The sequence below is a fragment of the Trachymyrmex septentrionalis genome, unplaced genomic scaffold (assembly GCF_001594115.1).
Source record: "Trachymyrmex septentrionalis isolate Tsep2-gDNA-1 unplaced genomic scaffold, Tsep1.0 scaffold22, whole genome shotgun sequence".
Lineage (NCBI taxonomy): Eukaryota > Metazoa > Arthropoda > Insecta > Hymenoptera > Formicidae > Trachymyrmex > Trachymyrmex septentrionalis.
The window spans coordinates 314,285-337,752 of NW_017305375.1; the positions used below are offsets into that span (position 1 = coordinate 314,285).

General features: G+C 35.5%; 1 protein-coding gene across 4 annotated transcripts in view; it reads left to right on the forward strand.

Moving 5' to 3' along the window:
* Positions 1 to 23,468, forward strand: part of LOC108748336 (nucleolysin TIAR-like) — a 149,330-nt gene that overhangs the window by 99,048 nt on the left and 26,814 nt on the right. For all 4 annotated transcript variants that reach the window (XM_018486421.1, XM_018486420.1, XM_018486419.1 and 1 more), the window contains exons 3-4: positions 2,981 to 3,056; positions 8,290 to 8,392. In XM_018486421.1, the coding sequence (XP_018341923.1) occupies positions 2,981 to 3,056; positions 8,290 to 8,392 (179 nt within the window). The remainder of the gene's footprint in view (positions 1 to 2,980; positions 3,057 to 8,289; positions 8,393 to 23,468) is intronic.

A 23,468-nucleotide genomic window follows, 5' to 3' on the forward strand; every position in this document is an offset into this window, starting at 1 on the left:
TTATATCTTACAATCAATTTACTCATTATTTATGATGTAACTAACTGTTATTGATATAAAGGAATGAACAGTACAATATTACACAGGAACGCAATTTCAAAATTGATAGACTGATTGTGAGAGATAACTTATGCGGGGATTCGTCACATCGGATACATGTCCGGCGTACAATTTGAATCATCGCTCCCTGCTCTCCAATCCGCCCACGCAAAACCTTTTCTATCCACACGTCCATCGTGTTCGACTGGCTCGATGGCAATAAATCCAGACTTACTCTTTATCCTATCGAGGCTTTGCCCGCCAGAGTGCGAGCCTCTGGCATTGTCGCGGCTATATCACCAGCCAAAACGGACGAGAGGGACGGCGTTGTCGTGCGACAAGACTCGACGGAACCTGAATTAAATTCTGAGATTTATCGCGTCAATAACCGTGTATTAATTTATGATTTTTTGCGGTGAAGAACGTAAATCCACGGGGCACGCCGCCGTTGTGCCAATTGTTTCGCTCTACGTAGCGGCCCAACTAGAGAAATGGGCATAAAGAGGAAACGGCGAAAAGAAAGAGAGTAAGCGCTATACAGAACATACAACAGCTCAAATCTATATCGATAGAACCAGCACAGAGTATATGTGCGCCGTACGGCGTAAGCGATGTGAAGTGTGGGTAACGGCGTATGCGGGCGACTAGCAGCGTGTTCTACATCTAACTTATATTGACCACTCAACATTCCGAGCTCGTAAACTACGACGTTTGCCGACCGTTCGGTGCAAAAGCAATCGGAAACAGTATATCGCGGTTCCAAAAGGCCTTTGATGTCGCGCGCGTATCACCACGAGGGAAAGCATCGTCAATTAAAATTATACGCCCATATTTGTTACTTGGAGCATAACACCGCTAAAAGATTACAAGAGAGAGGGAAAGAGGAAGGAGGGAGAGAGAGAGAGAGAGAGAGAGAGAGAAATGCGCGTCGATTCACCAATTTACAATTTATTTCCAATAAAGATTAATCAACTGGGCTGACGGTTCGTCGTTCGAAATTCGCCTTTCAAATCTTTAATTCATTTCGTGATTTTCCTTGCTTCGGCAAAGGAACACATCGTCGGGTTTGAATTTGTTTAATTACTGCTGCGCTACTAGTAATGTTTCGCATTAGTCATTATAGATTAATTTATTCTCTGCCGTTACTCATTAGGAAGGGTGTACACATGGTACAAATTTTTTCTCACTCTTTTCGCTTCCGCCCAGATACGTCCTTTGATCGATTAATCGTTTTAATTACGGGCGAAACCGCGGCAGGTGTGCATTCAAATTGATGCACAGAGTGGAAGTACCGACTGGTTACAGCCTGAAACGCGCGTAATTCCGCCTTCTCTTTTATTCTCTTTTACGTTCCTTCCTTTTGACAAACCTTCTTTGAAGTCTTCTCTTCCCAAACGAGGTCGTTCTTTTGCCTTTTTTCACTGCCTATTCTTCGCTTTCCATCCGCGTGTATCACAGCGAACATCGTTTTTGCAAGACTTTTCAAACATAACACATTAAATTGTGGTTCTACGCATTATGTATTTAATGACTTGTCTTCGTAAAGCAGCTGAGCATGCTTTTGAGTTTGACAGGTAAACTAAGTAAGTAAGTAGCAAAAGAAACAATGTGTATTAAAATAGAATAGAAGCATTTTAATACAATACTTATCAAGTTTTGTCTAACAAAGTTATCGACTTTTAATTTGTTCACCAGAGACAATGTTTTGCTATCTGTAAAATGCATAACCGTCGCATAAACGTCCTATAGATGTCGTTCAACGATCTATTTCCTAATTACTTGCTGCTCTTCTGCACTTAATCCATCACAAACGAGAAGATAAAGGAAGAGGATCAGTACTGTCATCTTCACGCCGGCAATTTTTTTCTACGAGCAATTAATTCCGTAGTACGCGGAAAGTGTCATATATCAAAGTTCCGCCGTTCCGTCTACATCAATCACCGTGCATAGTTGATAATGGGTACCGCGCGACATAATCTTTTGAAAATTTCCAATTGCGGTCAAGAAAAGTCCAGAGAGCCGACGGATAACGGAAGTGAAAGGAGGGATCGGTATATATGCGGTGCGGAATTTTATTCGCGCTACCCCGCTCTATCGGTCGAAAGAATATTTCCTCGCCTTAATCTCTCGTTGAAACGACTGCAGCCTCCAGGGCCACGTCGTACGTTCCAGTATTCCTAATTTTGTCCGCCGGGCGCTACTGGAATCTTAATTATGAGAAAGAATTCGTCGAGGGTGGTCCGGCAACCCGGTCCCAATTCGCCCAACAATGTCGCCAATACTTTTCTAGAGGATATGAACGTTTCAAAATTCAATTGCGCATGAAACAAATTGAGGTCTCATACGAGTACTGTAATATTGCGATAATGAAGACATAGAGGAAAATGAGAGAATTCTAGAGAAAATAGTAAATATTATTATATACACATGTATGTATTTCAATAACAAAAAAACGTAAGATATATAATTAAGATATATAATTAAAGTAATTACTTAAACTTTAACAATTATTTAACCCGGCGTAAGATAGGTCGGTATGTCATACCCGACACATTGATCTCTTTAACGTTTAAAATTGTTACTAATTTATTAAAATTTTAATAAACATAATTTTCTTATAATTCTGAATATCTTATTTGTAATTTTTATTTAGTGAGAGATCCGTTGTGTCTTATAAAGTACTTTTAGATTTAGATACTTTTAGGTACTTTACCACCTAACTCACGCCGGGTTAAGATATTTAAAGCTTGTTATTAATAAAAAAGAATGTCAGATACGATTTAAAATAAAAGAGCTCTTAATTAAATAATTCTTAATAAAAAACGAGTGTTGAATTTAATACGAAATATTTATCCTAAAATTCTTGATTAATTGAATTTTAATTTTACACACACATTTATATTTATTGCTTATCTTACCGAATATAATATTTATGTTACAGAGATTGCAGAGTTGTCAGAGATCCCCAAACTTTAAAATCTAAAGGATATGGATTTGTTTCGTTCGTCAAAAAAGCGGTAAGTAAGCGATACTCTTAAACTAATTTATTTAGAAAGTAGGAAATTTATCATTATCGTAGCTGAGATAATAAATTGATTCTACCATACGAGCCTTAGCTATGATATTCAAATTTTGCACAGAACACTATCACCTTTATATAATTTCGCACCGTAGGTTATCCAACATATTAAATTATTAGTTGTTAATAAATTATTTTTATTTTTAAGAAATATAAAATTGTAATTTATTAGACACACATAATTTTTAAACACAAAATTTTGTAACTCTGTTATTCATTCATGTTCTATCTCTAAAGCATGAAAAACGTTTCATTTTAGTAGAAGAAATTTCTTTCTATTCAAAAAGTTTAATAAGATAAGTCTGAATATGTATTATATCAATCGATATATCTTAACTACCAAAAATGTACTTATTCCAAATTAACTTTTTGCTTCAATTACCTTGCAGATCTTTAAGAAAACTTTATACATCACGCTTTCTTATAACGTTCTCTTTTATCAAAATGCGATCACTCTCAAGAAAGTCTAAAGGACAGTCATTTTAAAGAAGATTGCAAAACATGCAAAGCTCATCGATTAAAACAACAATGTTCGTAATTCCATTCCTAAAGAATTATAGTAAAAAAATGAAATAACAAATTATTCGGGCACTTAGGTAAGCAAAGAAGATGAAAGATGCATTTTATGTAAATCAGAATTACGGTAGTATAATGACAAGGTGGATAATTTCCTTTCAAGCAGCATTTTAATTATCGCATCTAATCCCGATTGTCTCTAGAATCGAAAAGAACGCAAATATTCCACACAAGGTAATAACTACGAAACCATATCCGCAGTATGTCAAACTTGACGCCGTTCTCTCGGCTTTCGTTGATCAAATAAAAGGGAGGGTCTGACCGTCACGGTTTACAGCATCATTTTTCGGGGCTAAATGGAGAGTGGCCGGAGTTTTAGTGTGACCCGCCAAAATCCGTGACGTAAATCACGGCGAAGTTAGATGTACGGCTGAGTAAAAGAAGGCTTTCCTCCGTTTATGGCGGGGTTATTCGTCGAGGCGCCTGCCCCGAAGGTAGACCCTCTCTTCGTTTCCCCTCTGTTTTAATGTCCTATCGATCTGGACCACCGCCGGCACCTGCCTCACACCCGCGGTATTACTATTGCCGAAGTATAAATTTCCCGAGTGTCTCCGTTAACCTCGAGGAACACGCGAAAATTTCTCCCCTTTCCTACCCGCCGCTATCCCCATCCACCGACCGGTCTTACTGCCACTATATCCTTCGACCGCCGGATACACGTACCTAAATCGCGAACTCTGATCGCCTAGCCTAGCATCTAACATCCTGGCTCTTTTAAGATGTACGACGAAATACGAATTCTCGGGATTCTCGTTTTTCTTCAGAGACGGATTCGAAATCTCAAACACTGCATTTAATCAGCTTTATAATGTCCCGCCGTGCGGTCTTAATATGGTTAGTATTCATAATCGGTTCGTCAATTTCAAGACCGTCTTAACATGCTAATACGGCTGTGTGATTGATTTATGATATCTTAAGACAATTTTAAATAAGAACCGATCTATATATGAATACCAGGCTTTATGTTTCGTAACTTATATATTGCAATATTCATCTCTCGCAGGTGCGATGTTTAATAATAGCAACAGTTCTCTTGACACACGTGTACGTTTCGCGAATGTTACTAATTACTTGAATCTTAATAGATAAATATTCATTCTCTTTGTATTACAAATTGATTTATAATCTGAATGTCAACGAAATACGAATAACCAAGATTTTTAATTTTTTGAAAAGAAAAATATGTAAAACATTTCCAAGAGTGAATATGGTACAATATCGATGTCTATGCGTAGATGGATCCGTCATGTAGTCCAAGCTCTGTTCCTGTTACTAGTTGATAGCCAATGTACTTACACACACTACGTAAGTGCTCGGGTCGTTCTAGTTACTGTCAACTTTTATTACTCTACCACTTGATCGATAAATCGTGCGATATTATGACTCACGACCTTAAATACACAAAAGCATGCCTTCATTCGCATAAATTTGTATTCTCCCAGGTATGTAAACGAAGCAATTAGAACGTCATTTACGGCGCATTGGAAAGCGGTACCTTTGTATGTATTAACGTTATTTATTTACAGCTACAGTCAAAATATTGGATGTATAACAGCCACGTTGACACGTGGCATTGAATATACGCACAGCCATGTAAATAAATAGTCTTTATTTTCTGACGCAATAGGAATATCGTATATAGAGAGTCGCAGAATTTTTAAAACAACAGGTCATATTTTTATTTAGTCATGGAGTCATACAGTTTTTATTAAAAATAGAAACGTTACTTAAGTTTTCTGAATTGTATGAACAAATTAAATAAATAGTTTGAAAATGTTTCAAAGAAATACTTGTTGAAATTTTGTCTTGGAATTTTATTATTTTAACGAACACAAAATTCAATCATGTTACATGTGAGTGGTTATATATACATATATATAATATATATTTTATATATATATATATATATATATATATAAACTCATTATTTATACTATTATATATTCACATTGCAACAAAAATTATTAGCAAACTACTTAATGTAAATTTCTTTTATTAAATATGAAATAACAATATATCTGCTAATATAATATGTAAAATATTTATCATCTTTTAAGAACATTATTAGTCGGGACGCTATAACTAGTTTGATTCACTTATAATATATAATAATTTGTTAAAAATACATCTTTTACTGTGAATTAAAACGTTTAATAAGAAAATTTACAAAACAATAAACATTCAATATAAATGATAGAAAATTTAAAAGAGACAAGCCTAAAGAGGCGAAGTCGATTACAATAAAGCTTTGTACAGTTTGTTTGATTCAGAAGGAAGTTTCGTTAAGGCCACGTAATCCGACGGCACGTTACTCCGTGCTGGGGCATGACTTAATAATGCGTGTAAAACAGTTGGGTGTCGGTAAGCGGCGCTCCCGTCTGTCTATAGCATCGCCGACCGCGGAAGAAATTCGATTTGATGGGTGCTTGGACAGCTCAAACTACCGGCCGGTGGAAAGTGTGGGGAGAAACGAGAGGCAGCTGGTGGTGGTACTTCTGGTACCACGTAAACGCCCTGGTCACGCCGGACGGAAGGAGGCAAGCGGCGGTGGTTTTCAGGGGTTGTGGGTCGAAGAGGCGTCGGGATATCGACCGAAGTTTAGAATCGGCTTAGAACGGGGCATTCGGTCGCCTGAGCTCTATCTAGGCTAACCACGCGAATGTACGGCATCATATCGGGAATGGAGATTCGAATCGGAAATATTTTATCTAGCGGGGTATGCGACGGGGAATAAGGAGCGTGTGCAGAAAAGCTCAGAGAGCCACTGGCGTAGCCCGCGCTGTGGAAGAAAGTAACGACTTGAGATGAGGCAAAGGCAAAGCCGAGGACGCCCCGAATGGCGCAAATGGGTGAAAGTAAAGATCGACAGAGAGTGGACTGTTGCCATAGAAGCTGGAAAGAGGCAAAGACTGTAGAGAGAGAGAGAGAGAGAGAGAGAGAGATAAAGAGAGAAAAAGAGAGAACAAAGTATCTTCCCTTCGCCTCTCATACCCAAAGAGCTTTTCGAACAGTAAACTTTTTCGGGGAATTCCTTGCGTCGAGAATATTTTTAGGTCTCCATCTTCTCAACCATCCTGCGGATCTACCGTCCGAATACTACCGTCAACGATGTCGCGCGACAATGTATGTACAATTTCCGCGCATACAATGTACACGGTGCAAATGACGACGTGTGCCATACCCTATTTCTTACGCGCGAATGCTATGCGTTGCAAATATCACATTATATTACTTTTTTATCTCTTCCGCGAATTTTATCAATATAAAGATTTTTTTTATTATCAATATAAAGATTTTGTTTTTTTATACAATACAAGAATTACGTAATGAATACGTAAGGATCTGGATTGGGCATCGTGAAACCTGTTTCGTTCGAATGTCCATGGATTGTGCAAATAGCTCACATTGCACAGAAATACGTCGACGGCGCTTTCTCCTCTTTGCCAAAGGTGTTCCCGATCCTGCCTTGAGAATCCAATGTCGCAATGGAAAACGTCCCGGATCGCCCGAAGCGGTTCACAAAAATCCGGGGAATCAAGAGTGCAGTCGATCGAATAAAATTTCAAAACGTATATTAAGTTGACCTGGATCGAGGGCCATGCCGGCGGGATACCGCGGCTGAATCAACAATAAGTCGCGGATAATATTGACGTCAACATACCTGTTGGTTTTATCCGCGGTTTTGCGTGTGAATGCGGCGGCATCATCCCGCGTCTCATGCGGATGCCGTCGCGGTTCTTACGACGTCCCGCAATTGTTGTTATAGACATTGCGAAAGACAATAAAGGAGCTTTCGTAGAGGCTATGTGTGCGCGCGACGACGCGTATTTTCATTCGCCTCTCGGTAAAATCCCTTAGAAGCATTTTGTAATACGTAAATACACACACAATTCTGTCTTTTCTGTAATATCACAATTATTATTTATATTTTTTTTTAAATAAAAATCACGTTAATTACATGATGAATTTTACAAAAATATCAGCTATCTTCTTCGTCATTGTATTTCGCATATTTATTTCTATGTTTTTAACGCGTGTTTCAGGGATATAGCATTGTAATGTAAGAATTTTGCAAATTTAACTGTAATCGTATCCGTTCATACACATTCGATAAAGTGTATTATAAAATAAAATGACCGTTTTACCGTATGCAAAATATTTTGTATTTCCATTTGAATGCTCTTTGCAAAATCAACGATTCCTTTGATCATAAAAAATGAATTAATGAACAATGTAATAGCATAAAGTAAATAAAATCCGACTGTGCACTGTGTAAAATGCACTGTTAAGATATTGTAAAAAATATTCCATTATATATATAAACAAAAAGCAATATTGCGAAAGAGAGTGGAATAGATTTTTTTTCAATATACGTACAATATTATATATAAGATGTTACAAATGTTAACAAAGCAAATATTAAATGAATGTTTGCAAAGTTTCAACAGAATTAATATCTATATAAAATTATATAAAACTAATGTAGCCTTCTACATTTAATAATTAACAAAACCGTTTTCTTTCTGCTTTTTAATATATTTCGCTTTTAGAATTTGCGATAGAAAATATTGATTTTGTCTGTTGTCTTTTCTCAGGAAGCAGAAAGTGCGATCGGCAACATGAACGGCCAATGGCTAGGTGGCAGAAGTATTCGGACAAATTGGGCCACTCGCAAACCTCCCGCACCTAAATCTGAAGGTAAGTACTTTCACATACTATGACCAAGAGTTTTGTTGCATACAACAGTGTAGCATAGAGCATGATTACTATCGTGATAGATGGTTTTCTTGACATAGCGGGTGAAAGTGTTTAATTGTTGCTGCAAACGAATGCAGGTATAATTCAATACGTATTACACATCACATAATCTCTTATCTAAACAAAGTAAATTTATCAAGTTTTTGATTATTTTCTAAAATTTCCTATATATATAAAATACAGAATTCGTGCATACAAGATATTGCCAATGATCGGAACGTAAAAATGCAATTGCGATTTTATGAGAATTTCATATCCTTACTAACAAAAGAAAGCATGTTAACTACAAATCTTGGATGGCAAAAGCTGAAAGCAATTTTGACGAGTCAAAGTCAGCCTGGCAAATAGAATATCGGTTCAATTTTGGAAAAGAAAATCAAAGGGTCGATACATATTTCCAAGTGCTCCGTCAAAGCGTTATATTTACGTCCACGGCATGCCTCGTCATGAATACCAAATCGGCGTTGCTAAATTAAATATCGCGCTCGTCGGTCGCGAATGCGGAAATTTCGCCGACGCAACTGGAATTCGATTAGGTCGGCGAAATTCTACCGCGCACAAATGGATGCGCACGGTCGCGTTATTCTGTGGAGTTCGAAAGGTCCGCCTCTTGTGCAACACTCGGTGAGTCGTTCGCACAGAAAGCTTTCACTGTGCCATTCAGGAAAGCTCGAAACGGCTTTACCACGAGCGGTTACTCTGCAAAGCGGGCTCTACAAAGGCAGCACTAGCTGTTCGAGTGTTTGTTAATCGATACCTTGAGATGGACTCAAGAGCCTTTTTTCAATGGATTGAGGCGGAGGAAGGAAGAAGTTCTACTCGCGTCGTACTATCATGTTCCCAGAGTACTGAGATTGATTTCAAAGCCTTGCGAGCGACGGTATGGATCCTGTGAAAATTTCCCGTAGCAATGGGGGTCAACAAATATTTTCTTTTCTCTCTTTTCTCTCTTCTAAAATGCATTTACTGACGGTAAGTCGTAAATCGCATTTCAAAATGCATCAAATTGAAATGATTAAATACGATTCTAACGAAAGAAAATTATAATCATCAGAAACATTAGCTAATATACAGTATATGCAGTATGATGATAGAAATGTTTAAATTTCTAAAATTTATGATACCGTATTTCTACTGTAACGTAATTATAATAAGTACAATAAATTTTAATCAAATATCTTGAACAAAATATTTGAATTGCAAAAGAGATAAACTATCTTTGCTTATGCAGCATCATCGCGGCCATGAATGAGATGAAACGTTCTCTTTCGCGATAGTAATTACTTGTATAATTAGGATGGTTTGAGACAACGGTTGGATGAAAGCCCTGGCTCGGTAGGGATAGTAAGAATCCAATTGAAGTTATGAACTAAACGCATAATGAGCTTGGAGGTAGCACTCCGAGGCCCCAAGTAAGTATTATTATATTATCATAAGCGGCTCTTCGTCGCCGAGTCGAGGACTCCATCGTCCATCCTCGAGAGTCACCTCCGACCCCTCGGCTAACTAATTTCATTCCGCAAGTCTTTAATTAGTATTCGTCGCGAGGCGTCCAAACTTTTTCACTAGGCGAGGGCTCGCAAACTCGACCTATCCGGATTGTTCACTCGTATTTGCATAGGCCAAATTCGCAGAAAGTACTTTCTTGCTGGCCACCTTTACGTGGTTAATATTCCCCGACGAACGTATCTTAAATTTCTCATAAAAGAAAATAATAGTTTCGTAGAGAAATTTATCTCGTTCGCCTTCTTGTACGCCATAAACATTCAGTTCTCGTGACAATTCTCAAGCACAGATATACGTTTTCGCGATTAAAAACACAACCACGTGGATTGCATTGATTTATAACTTTTACTTCCACCTTTACTGTAATTTACTTTTACTTCTGAACGAATCTATATTTAGGGTTTCACAGTAAAGTCCTGCATCGCGTTTGGTTTCGATATCTTATTCATTTTCATTCTAACTTCTAAGATCTTCTATAATACTAAGATCTAAAAATTCCTATCTTATTTCTTTTAACTAATACTAAGGAATGTCGATTATCTTGTTACGGATAATTTAAATTCTACTTTTTGAAGCAATAAAACTGCACATTATAGAAAACGCTCTCGTGTTTTATATATATGAAATAATTCGGTTCATTTATAAGAAAATGAATAAAAATATCAATTAATAACAATATATAAAAATACTAATAAATAAAAATATTGACATATAATTCACTTAATCATAAATTTATATATAATACATATGATTAAGTATAAAATTATTTAAAATAATATTCAGCATACATACATTCAAATGGAATACAAATTTAATTATCAGGTAATTATTGAAAATTTAGATCCCCAAATTTAGATTTCCAAATATATTAAATTATTATCTAATCTAATTATCATATAATCTAATCTAATTTTATAGAATCGTATTACAAAATATATTAAGAAGCTTTCCCCTCAATACGTATTTTATTCAAAGTACGAAATATTAAACTATTAACTATTTTAGATCTTTTATTTATTTACGTGTTCACAATTATAGTACATTAAAACATTTTTTAAATTAATACTGAAAAATGTATAGTATTTTACTTTATATCTACTTATAAATACGACTTTCAAGTATGTTGTTCACATTGAAGTATACAAAATCTTATTGGCGATCTTACGAGCTTTAGTGAAATCTCTTGTGAGTGAACAACTTGGCACACTATAAGCAAATTCTTACATTGTGTCGATGGCCAATCGTATACAACTAGAAAGTACATGTACGACATCGAGCACACTTCAAATTTATCATTTTGCATATATTATAATTCATGTTCCTATTCTAAAGCATTTGTAACTTTTTTCAAATACTTTACACACAAAAATTAGCAACATGTAAAAAGCCAAACTCTTGTAAACTTTTGTGTGTGTGTGTGTGTGTGTGTGCGTGTGCGCGCGCGTGTATACGTGTGTGTGTATGAAACAGCTAACTAATTTTATAATATAAATCTTAAAGAGACATTGAATAAATTCAAAATTACATATTTCAAAATATATAACAATTAAAATAAATATTTTCATTTATTTTAACACTAGGAGTATCAACACTTCTTTATACTCCATAAAAGGATCAAGCGAATAAATTACTATAAAAATAAAAAAAGTAATAAAAAATCAAATATTCCATTAGTTTAAAGGATTAGTTTAAAGGATAATTATTGAAAACTCAACACAAATTTAATTAGTGATTTTTGACAATTTATTGGCGTTTCTTAATTTTATTTAAACGAAAAAATATTTTTTTTTTTTCAATAAAATGAATTAAAATAAATATATCGTTAACATTTTATTTAAATATTTTTAATCTATATATGTATCTTTTTTCCTAAACAATGAAAATTTTTTTCTTTATCATATAACTATGTTTTTTTTCACATATCAAGGATTTCTACAACAATCTATTAAGAAAAGATTAATCTTCTAATAACGAGACAAAATAACGTTTAATTAAAAGATTCTGCTTGACTTTTTCCGTGCATGTTATGATTTATGGAGCACATTAAGCGACATGTATTGATATTATTTACTGCAATATCAGAATATGAAGCGTAAATTCGCTCTGATAAAATAAGATATCAAAAGCTTAGACAAATAAATAAGGTCAAACGATAAAAGAAAAAAACAATGCACCGTAGAAAATATTAAGGAGTACGGAATATACCCTGACTATAACGTAGGCGTGTCTACGAAATGCATTCAAAGAAAACAAGAGAAGTTCCGAATGCAGGTTTATTGGTTAGCATTTTACTCGGTTGAATTACACGCGCGCAGTAGAGTTTATATGACTCCGGACTTTTCTGTTCTTCATTTGAGTATCTTTCCAACAACGTTTCAGATGGTTGCGCCAACTCTCATCTGCAAATTCAAAACGTGGTGCACCATAACCATCGTTCTAGGACTGTTCTGCATACCTCAACGAAACGAGAAGACGTCACAACTACTGTATCGAAACTTGAGTTATACTTCAACAAATATCGACAAGGCAGTCGTCAAATGCAAATAAACAAACTGAATTGAGATAATTTGTTTGTGTCGCGCGCGAATATGGATAGGGTATGCCAAGGAGAGACGCTTCAATTTCAGTTGTATTTACCTTATATAAATGAAAAGGGTATAATCTTAACAAGAGAATCGAGTATGAACGGTATATCATATATAAGATAGATACATATATAAATTCTTGGTTATAATATTATAAAAGAAAGAAAACGAAATGAAAAGGAAGTTAGGGAACAGTTGGATCGTGCTAGCATTTAATTTGACTGAGTCCCAAAGTTACCCGGCAACTAGGCCAATATTTTATAGCCATGGCAATTAGATAATTTTGCGGTCAGGCAAAAATATGATTGTTGGCGTGTGAAAGGACAAACTTGGGCGCGGGTTAATGTCGAAAGTTTGTATCGCCACTAACATCGGACATAGTCGAACCAGGACTTGCGAGAGCACCAAACGATGACGTACACATATCCCGATGACATGGTGTGTCATTATAAATGCAACATTTAATGCAAATACATTTCTATTTACATTTTTTATATTTTTTCTTTTATAAAATTTCCGCTCTAAAGAATTGTAATAAATTTTATTTAGTTAAAAAATGCATTAAAAATTTCTTCTGTTATTTTAAGAGACCCGAATTTGGTCATACATTTGTTACTAAAATATTTTTTATAAATATATTTGTTACGTTATCATATATTCTACAGAAAAATATGCGTTTAAAATAAAACATATAGAAAGACCGCATTGAAATTTTATGAACCAATGGAAAAGTTTTGTATTTTATAAAAATATTATAGTTGCATCATATAACAGTATACATTTATTATTAGATCTCAGTACATAAGCTGAACGTGAAATGTATATTATCATGGTCAACCATTCGGTATGATTACTACCTGTCCTCGTTATTAAATAACGTAAAATATATGCATCGCATATAAAATTTCTGTCACTAAACGACAGGAAAAAAAACAGCTTATATATCTCAATAATACATTAAAGGTTGTGTCATGTGTTGTAATAGAATATATGTAACAAAGGAGAAAAAAACAAAATAAAATGTGCTGGCTAAACTTTGGTTGAGCACGCGAGTATTTTTTAACTATATAAACAAAATATTTTATATTTATTAAATATACACGAAAGAAATGTTACTAATTAAAATTTAAATTAATAGAGAAGATAGTTACGAAAACGTTGCACAGCATAAATTACAGATATATATTATAAATACAATTTCCAATATCACACATTATATAATAGCCAGCTCAAAATATAATACCATTATAATTCCTCACACAATCATTTATAATCTCATTTATACTTATACACATTTGTGGACGCATTAGATTTTACACCACTATTTGAACATATCCACATAATGGAGAATGCGAATGAAGGTACGAAACGAGATCGAATCCTAATAACCGAGTGTACTCGATTATACCCGATTTCATCACAACGATCAGATTTTACAAATATTCTCCATTAACGTTCGGAATTTTCGTTTGTACGTATAAAGGAGATAGAAATGTGTGCGTGTTCTCGTTTAAAACGGATACTTCACAGAATATAACGAAGTTAGTGAAATAGAGATCCGCATAATTACCATGTGCATCGATATCACATTACGCTGCGTAAATATTCATCTAACGTTCATACCTCGTTAACGTTGTCAGAGCAATAGCATGGAACCGTTGTATCGTGAACGCTTGGAAATTGTAAGTGACATGTTGTATCTAACGCAATCTTAACGCATCGGAAGGCTAGTCCATCAGAGGTAACGGGTAGTCGACGTGCAGACATTGAATAAGCAACGCAGTCCGTTTGCGTGGGTAAAGCGTCGAGTCTTGTTGGAAATACATACGGCACACTGCCCGACACTGAAGTGCGCAAGTACGCTCGTGCTAAATAGGGAGCTTACGATACATTCTCCGGCATCACGGTGCAGCAGCGTAACACCATATGCGTGCCACCGGTCGATCCGGACTGTCTACTTGCAGCTGAGTTGCAAGTGGTCGTCCCGCAGTTAAAGCGGCCAAGACGCGAAGTCGGCCAGCCCCTTTAAATTCACCCTTCATCTATCGCTTGCCTGACGACTTCAAGTAGGGGAAGGGACACCTCTTATCGCGCTGCGGACCTTAACACGTTGCTACTCATCGAGCTTCTATTACGAGACTGTTGTCGACGCTTTTCTCATGATCGAGAGAAGCCGAGTTTAGACGGAAATCTCCAACAACTCGGTGAGTCCTTATGGAGTGCTCGAGTATGCTCGCGTATTAAATTACATGGCGATCTTAAACTCACTTGGCTCGGAGTGGGGCAAGCTGTCGGATGGCGTATGGCTTTTGGTTACAGACAAGGGAAAATTCTGTCTCAGGTGCTTCACGTCCCAGCTTGATGAAAAACTATATTTGAAAAGATTTTAAATTACCATAATTTTATTTAGTACGATAGCATAACATCTAAGGCACGATAAAAAAAACTGAATTTCCTTTTATTGACGATTCCCTTTTATTGACAAATGCAATATAAAGCGATATCTTTTATCAATTATTGAAGAATGAGGGAAACATCCTGACGTCGTATGTCACGATTGATATTCCACTGGTTAGCTCTTTCAATGTGTCACGGTTTGATGAAGCCACGCGAAAATCAAAGTCCAATTCAATTAAAGGTGTTCTGTGATTTTCTTTGTGACCTATCAGCGACTTATCCGCACAATCCATCCCACATGATTTACATCTGCATCCAACGAGAATCATGATTGCTAGGGTAGCTGTGCACGTTAAAAATCGTTAACCGCCGATAATTACTTTTATAGCTCAAGGGGCGAGTCAAGTACTCTTCTCTGCCCTCCCCTGGGTGGTACGCCATGTTAAGTGTACAACGTTGTGTATACGCATGTATGCGCAACACTACAGAAGCTGGATGAAACGTCAACAAACGAAACTACCAACCAACAACCGCCCAGTACGTTCCGTACGTCCTCCCACTCATCCCACCCTCTCCTTCCTGTATATCGGTTCCTCCTGTATTTTCCGACCGTCCATCCTCGCTTTAGGCTGTGAGTAGAGGTTTCTGCTTGTTGCATCGATGGGCAGCCGGTCGGTTGTTTCGACGAGAGTTTTTGATTGGCTGCCCGTATCACAACAGCCCGCGGCTGGGCGTATATCGAAGCAGCATGAATAGTAAATTGGTTGGAATTGCCGTGGAACGGGAAGTTTATATCCCTTAGGAGAAACGAGCCACAGGACGTATGTATCCCGTTTCAAAGCATTATCGCACTCTTTGCGATCAACCGCGACGTGGACACATCCTTCCTGTATGAACGCAGAGAACCAATTGACTTTGATATCGAACTGGTAACGTGATTAGTATCATGTCGTCCGGGATTATCCATCAAACTTCACGTAACGCAATTTGCGGAGTCTAAAGACCTTGACACAACCATAACATGATGGAAATGGATCTTATCATCGTATTTCATGGATATGACGCCGGGCAATGCTGGTAATAACTAAACATAGTCTGGCAAATTTGATCATGCTCGATTGCCATCATAATTGATTTGAAGGATTGAATACAGTAACGTGTCAAATTTCGTAGAGCAAATTTTAGAGACAATATTGAAGAGGTCGTTAGTTAAGTGAAATATGAGACTTACATCTCATATTTCAATAAATTACTAGAAATATAAAAGTTCTATATAATATTCTATTATTATGTCTGAGTATCTATGTAAAATTTGAACACAGTTCTCTTATTGAGTTATTTAATCTTATTTAATTTTTCTGTTTGATTTTTATGTAAATTCCCTTTTTATAGTTCTTATTTGCAAATTTGATGAGAAAGTAGCATTACAAAATTAAATCAAATTTTGTATATACTAATAAAACTCTAATAAATATTCGCGCAAAAGTTTAATTAGATTCACTCATTCATTTAAAAGTTATTTACCTAAAACTGCAGCAAAATATGATCGTTCGTTACTCTACATTATAAACCAAATTATTTATTGTTTTGTTTTCCGCAATTGGTTTCAGGGCATATTTACAATCAAAATTTTGTGGCTGATATTGACTAGTATTGGTAGTATAATAGGTTAATATTGGCTTTTTTGGCTGATACTTTTAGCTAATATTTTTATAGCCTTAACATTTTTTAATAAGATGTATTTATCAAAAAATTTTGAAGCTTATTTATAAATATAATGTTTAATAGAATTTTATTAAAAATTTTAATTCAGATTAGTCAGACTCTATCCTGACCGAATAGCTAAATCCTGTCGTGATTGAGTTTATAGATAAATATTAATATAAATTAATAGTTACATATAAAGTTTGATCAGTCCGAAAATTTAGCTATTGCCCCAACCTCTAATTGAAATTAATAAACATGGTATTCCATAATCGATTCGTAAATTGTTACATTTTAAGCAATGAAGCTATAAATTGTCCAACTAACCAGAGCATATCCATCATGCATACGAGTATTATGCACCATTATCATATATGAGCTGCATAGATGTACATCCTAAATATCTTGTTTATCCGTACAGATATAGCGTATGCTAATTATCGTGACATAACATCGTATTATCATAACATTGCGATGTTAAACATCGTCGTTTCGATTAAAAGTTATGTGTGACAATAGCTGGTTTAATAATCATATGCATAATAGTCTTTTCAAATTACTAATGGTCGAAATGGTAAACAAGATGTAATTAATTAATTATACATATATTCCAAGAATATGACGCCACTTGTCCTATTTCTCCTTGGCGAGATTATTATATGTGCTAAATCGGTTTTTTTATATTACCCGCACGATTTAACTAATCGAAGGACAAAGATGCCCACAACGCTTGCGAGCCTCTCTCGAACAGATGAGCCGCAATTTCTTCTGCCCCAGTATCTCCGGGTCACTCTGACTTCCTGACTCGATAATGCGGCAAGATGTGAAACTTTCGGACAGAATACGAAATCCGCGCGTGATGCGAATTAAGAACGCATCTGTTTGCAATACGACGTAAAGTCAATAGAGAAAAATACGATATATCTTGTGAAAGTTAGTTTAAAAAGCAGACAACGCAATTGTACCGTGTATTTCGTGTCGCAAATTGACGGAAATTGGAGGCTTTGTCGTTTACAATTGATCCGTGGCGAAGTTGGGACCCTTAGTGCTGGTTTAAAGTCTTGACTAAAACTCTTTGCTCCTTTTCTTGTTCCGATTCTTTTTTCGTTTTTCTTACGAACCACGAGATTCGAGAGATGCAAAAATCACAAACAAATAAAGACATATTGTTTGCGATAATAGAGATGATAATCTCAATTCTGACATAACTTAATACATGTTTGTTATTAGAATCGACAACTTTTTTAATATCATTCGAAGTTTAAATTTAAATGGCTTTCAATTTTTCCTTAATCTATATAATATGATATTAAAAACCTTCCTACATTTATAAAGTATTAATAATGTTACATATTTCGTCACAATAGTCAAAGAAATTGATTTTATATAATTATGTGGATAAAATATACCTATACGTTTTCCTTATTTTTCAACTTACATAATAAGCTTACATTTCTAACTGTTACTGATCACAAAACATTAAAAGTTGATAAAAACGACTTGTATTTTTCATTGTCACTATAATTGCTCCGAGTTCGTTCTCAGTGACCCGTTTCGAAAGAGGTAATGTTCCAAGCCAGACTGTGGATGTTACACTGAATCCCGTAGGTATTGTTCTGAGGAGTACCCACACTTGAGATGTATCTCGCACAAGAGGCAACGTATCCTGGTCGTGCATCTCCTCTTGGCTGTGTGTACTAACAGCAGTCGGTCGTTGCAAGATCCATTTGGTCGTTAAAACACTTGGTCTTTCCTATTGCACATCCGCAATTGAGAGCTATTGGGAACAATCGTATTGATTATCCATGCGTTTCAAAATTCGTTTAAATAATGAGAATGAAACTCAAGAAAATATGGATTTTTAAGTTGAAATAAATGTTACAAATATAATGAACGTTAAAATGTACGATTTTGCTTCAATCGAGCAACATCGACTGAGCCGTTTAGTCCAATAAGTCAGAATATATACGGAAATTAATATCGATGATTGTCCCGGGAATAATAATGGCTATGTTAGTTTTCAGCAACAAACTCCTCTGTTTAAATATTGTACTTGGTTAATTATACTGGCATGTTTAAATACCGAAGTAAATAAAGACAAATTATGAAACACTTTTAAAGAAATAAAAACATAATAAATAAAAATAATAATAAGTTAGAAACTTATTTGAATGGTTATTATTCCAACATCTAACTTTGACCGTAGTTGGTGCTTCTTAGTTGATTTAAAAAAATGTCTTATCATTATTCAAGTTGTATGTATAATTCCATATGTATAATGTCATTTTTTAATAATATAAGTTATTTTACATCGCATTTATAAAATCATACAACGTGGCAATCTCGAGAGCAATCAATTATAGACATTGCCCATAATTATAACGCGCGATAAAAGATGCAGTGTTTGCTATTCCACGAATTCTTGATTATTTTGCTAGAATATTAAAGATATTTCAATATCATCATTGAAATAACATTATATTCTGAAATACATTATATCACAATATACACGTTATAAATAGAGACTTATCTGAATGATTAATTATGTGCTTTTCTAAAATCACACACACACAACACACACACAACACATATATTTAATGATAAAACATATATGTATAAGCGCTTGGTAGATTATTTTTTTGTTGAGAGATCAACCAAAATGATTGATCAATCGAATTAATATAATATGATAATATCCTCGATTAAAAATAATTTTATTGTGATTTAAACAATTGAATATATGATTAAATACAAAAATATAGATTTTGATTTAAAAAAATAAAAATTCCTTATGCACATTTCTACCGACAGTCAGCAAACAAGAGTGACGAGTATCTTGCTAAAATTAGATTTTCGTAGTTCGAGATCGATCGAGTTTACTCAAGAGACGGTGCATGTACGCGTATGCTCTGCTTCAATCCCAAAAACTTTGACGATTATACAAATCGTGCCGATAAACCTACTTCGTCCTCGCGCAATTTCGCCCCCGGATTTCCGATGTAAATCGGCGCTCGTTTGTCCTCTCGACGACGTCTACTTCAGAACGATTCGGCCAATCAAGATCATACATCACTTTCAAAGGGCACAAATGCATGAAGCGAGCGTGTATGTTTTTACATATGAATCGACTAGGGAAAATTATTACGGCAAACACATGTGAAATATAGCACTATGACAAAGCAAAAATTTGAAAGAACAGACAAAAGAGGAGAGTGCCTCGTTTTAAATTAAAAAATTATATGTACTAAACCAAAATTAAAAATATGTAGATTCGCTTCAACATTTATAATATACTGATTTATCTTTTATCTTTATATATATTTAACACAAAAAGCAATGTTATGCAATATCTTTCTAGAGCACATAGAATACAGACATTATAGGTGAGATTTCCTTACAGAATTTAATACTCGAAGGCAATGATCAATTATCTACTTATTTTGAATATTAAGTTAAAAATGTTGTTGTTCAGTACTTTTAATACTCGAAATAAGTAATTTTCGATACTAAATAGGTATTAAATTAGATTTTTGTAAGGGTTGCTGCTCGGTTTGAAGAAAAGGGAAATCTAATATATTCTCTTTTTCGTATTTTTTTTCATTATTCATAAATTTATATGAATATAAACGTAAAATAATTATTTATATGGAAACACGAGAAATTTGCCAGAATTCAGAGTCGTCTCAATATTTTTCTCTCGAAATTCGCACAGTAAAGCTACCACGGACTAGACTATCCAGCTCACGTAAAACAGTCGCAATTTCGTGGCCATTTAATCGTGAAAGTGGTCGAAAGTAAATGATGGTAGACAAGCGCGGGGGCGGATAAGGCGGTGATTTTAGAAAGGGATGAGCGACATAGGTGCGAGAACCCGCATGGAAAGATAGATCGCCGGAGACCGAGCACACAGGAAAAAGAGTGAGAAAGAGACCCAATGTTTGTAGTAGTAACTCGTGAGTAGTTGCCGAGCGAGTCACCACTGCAACCACTAACCCAACCCCGATTCCTCGACCAAGCAATCACTACTATCAGCACCTCGGAACCAAGACGAATCTAACAGTAATACAGTCGCCTGGCTAACGTGTTTTTGCAAGTATCTCAGTAACACAGTCTTCGCAATGAATATGATAATTACACAACATACACAAACATACATTCACGACAGAATGAGCCTTACTATCTAGCCAAAATCCGTATTCGCAATTTTATAAACAGGATAAGATTGGATATTACAGTCGTATGGAAAAAATGGCTATAGACTATAATTTCTTCAATAATCTAATCTAAATAGAGTATTTTTGTAGTCATTCTAAAAGCCTATAATCATTTTACTCGAGTTTACCTTTACAGAAATTTAATGTTGACTAATTTAATACTAGTCAATTTATTACTGAAAGACAATAATTGTTTACTTATGGAATACTAAAAGTACTGAAAAACAGTGCTTTTAATACTTAAAATAAATAATTAATTAATTACTGTTTTTCAGTATTGTGGTCAATATGTATTAGATTTTCGTAAAAGAAATCACATAGTCTTACAGAAAAACTTTTGTAAGAGTACGTGTTTTTCTCGTGCTAATTTGCGAATATAATATTCGAATATAAATTTCGAATATAATATTCGAATATAGATGAATGTATTCTCCTCCCTCAATTTTTCTTCAGTTTTGCTTTGATAATACGGTACATTGCATTAAAATAAATCAAAATAATTGAAATTTTTCCTCCTTCTCTTATTACATTTTTATCTATCTTATTGTTAGTTTTATATTATGTAGAAAATCACGATCGCGATATATCATAAACTTCTACTATGCCTATTGTTACAAAATTCGATATAGCAATCGTCATGTACGAATTCGATACGCGAACGTTCTCGGTTACGCATAATTGCCTTCTATTGCATCCTCTATAATTGCCTTCTATTGCATGCTCTGATATACGATGCAAGCGTTGATCGAGATCATAGTGATTTTTACGGTAGAACAGCGGTATGAACAGCGCGACTCTGGAAAATCATGCACCACGCTGACCCATAGTAAAATAGCGACAGTCTCGTATGTAAAAGCTCGGTGTATAATTAGCCTCGCACACGAAATGAAATTCCTGAGGGCTGCCGCCTGCTGCGAACATACTGCACAGTTTGGCGGGATCAGGTTCGGGAACGGAGGAGGTGCCGAACACGTCGGGTTTAGAGGGTCGAGGACGAATGGAGGTGTGCGGCAGGGGGTTGGCTGGCGGAGGATCGGTGGTAACGGAGGCAGCGGCGGCGGGTACCGCCTGCGGAGGGTGGCGAGGGTTTGCAGAGATGCGGATCGAAGGTAATATAGGCACATAGGCGAAAGGCGAACGAAGGTGCAGAGAGAGGATTGGTTTTCCCGTTTCGGCGAAGCGGGAGACCATTTCGTCGTCGAGTGCGGAACGCTGTTGAACACCCCCGTGGCTCTTTAAACGCTCGGATCAGTTTCTCTCTCAGTCTGGATCATTCTGTCTCTATCCTTTCCTCTTCGTATCTTTTTCTCCGTATCTTTCTCTCTCTCTCTCTCTCTCTCTCTCTCTCTCTCTCTCTCTCTCTCTCACACACACTCTTTTTCGGCTTAATTTAAAACAGCTCACCTTTGCGTCTACTTATTTTCGATTGTATTCCTTGCATCGTTTATACATTCAGTGCCCGATCCTCGCAAAAAACTCACATGGCAGATTATCGAGACGGTTCATCTAATAGGATGATTCTCGACTGATTGATCAAATAGGAAAGTAATTCGCAAAAAACGTACACTGAAAAGATATCGAATCTCGCATCTTTTATTCGTGCTTGTATGCAAACACGTAAGTGTCTAAACAAAAATTTAACGAAACTGTTAATTCCGTTGGATTGCTGTATATTAGTTACAAGCGTTATCTCGGTTGAAAGGCGTAAAACCGTTTTCCTCTTCAATACCGCACTACATCGTAGCTGCAGTATATAGCGGCAATCTACCTATGTATCGAGGCTGTATATATTCCACACTTCTAATTGTACGATTCCGGATGAGCGATCATAAACCGTGATTTATACGCACATCAATAGACTTCTGAAAATGTTTAGCAATATAATGATCATTAAGACAAATTGATTCAAATCAAGCATTATGGATCCCGAAACCAAGAGTGTCTAAATACACACGTACGTATTGGACGTCTTTATCGGGGCCGCCAATCTATTAGGACAAGTCTGAGAAGGGAGAAAGCTCGAATTTATGCGGCGACTACAAATCTTGGCTTGGCCCGACTCGGGGAGAACGAACGAACCAGAGTAGGGAAGCACGAAGCACCAAGCGAGACTCGATTCTAGAGACTAACTCGAGCACCGAATATCACAGTGATTGAATACGACGAAAACATCTCGATTAGAAATCCGTATTTCTCGTCGCGCTTTTATTTTTTACTTAAATGGTTACTTTTGTAAAAATTTCCACTTAATAGTATATTGAATATTAATAATGTGATTATAATTTCTCACGCTCTTATTTTGTGTATATTTTATATATATTTACCAAAAATTATAAAAATGTATGCAACATAATTATTTGGCTAGGCCATCATTTTGAAGTAAATAATAATGTAAAAAATGAAATTTAAAAAGGATTAAAGCATCCAGACTGTTCATCAGAATGTTTCTTAGTTATCAAAATAAAATATATTAAATTATCACAAATTACAATATAAATTTAATAGGATTGAATATAAAGAAAAATGTGAAACTTGAATAACTTCTATGAATTATAGTACTTAAGTTGCATAATAATGCAAATAGAAATTTATGTAAAGGAAAGATACCGA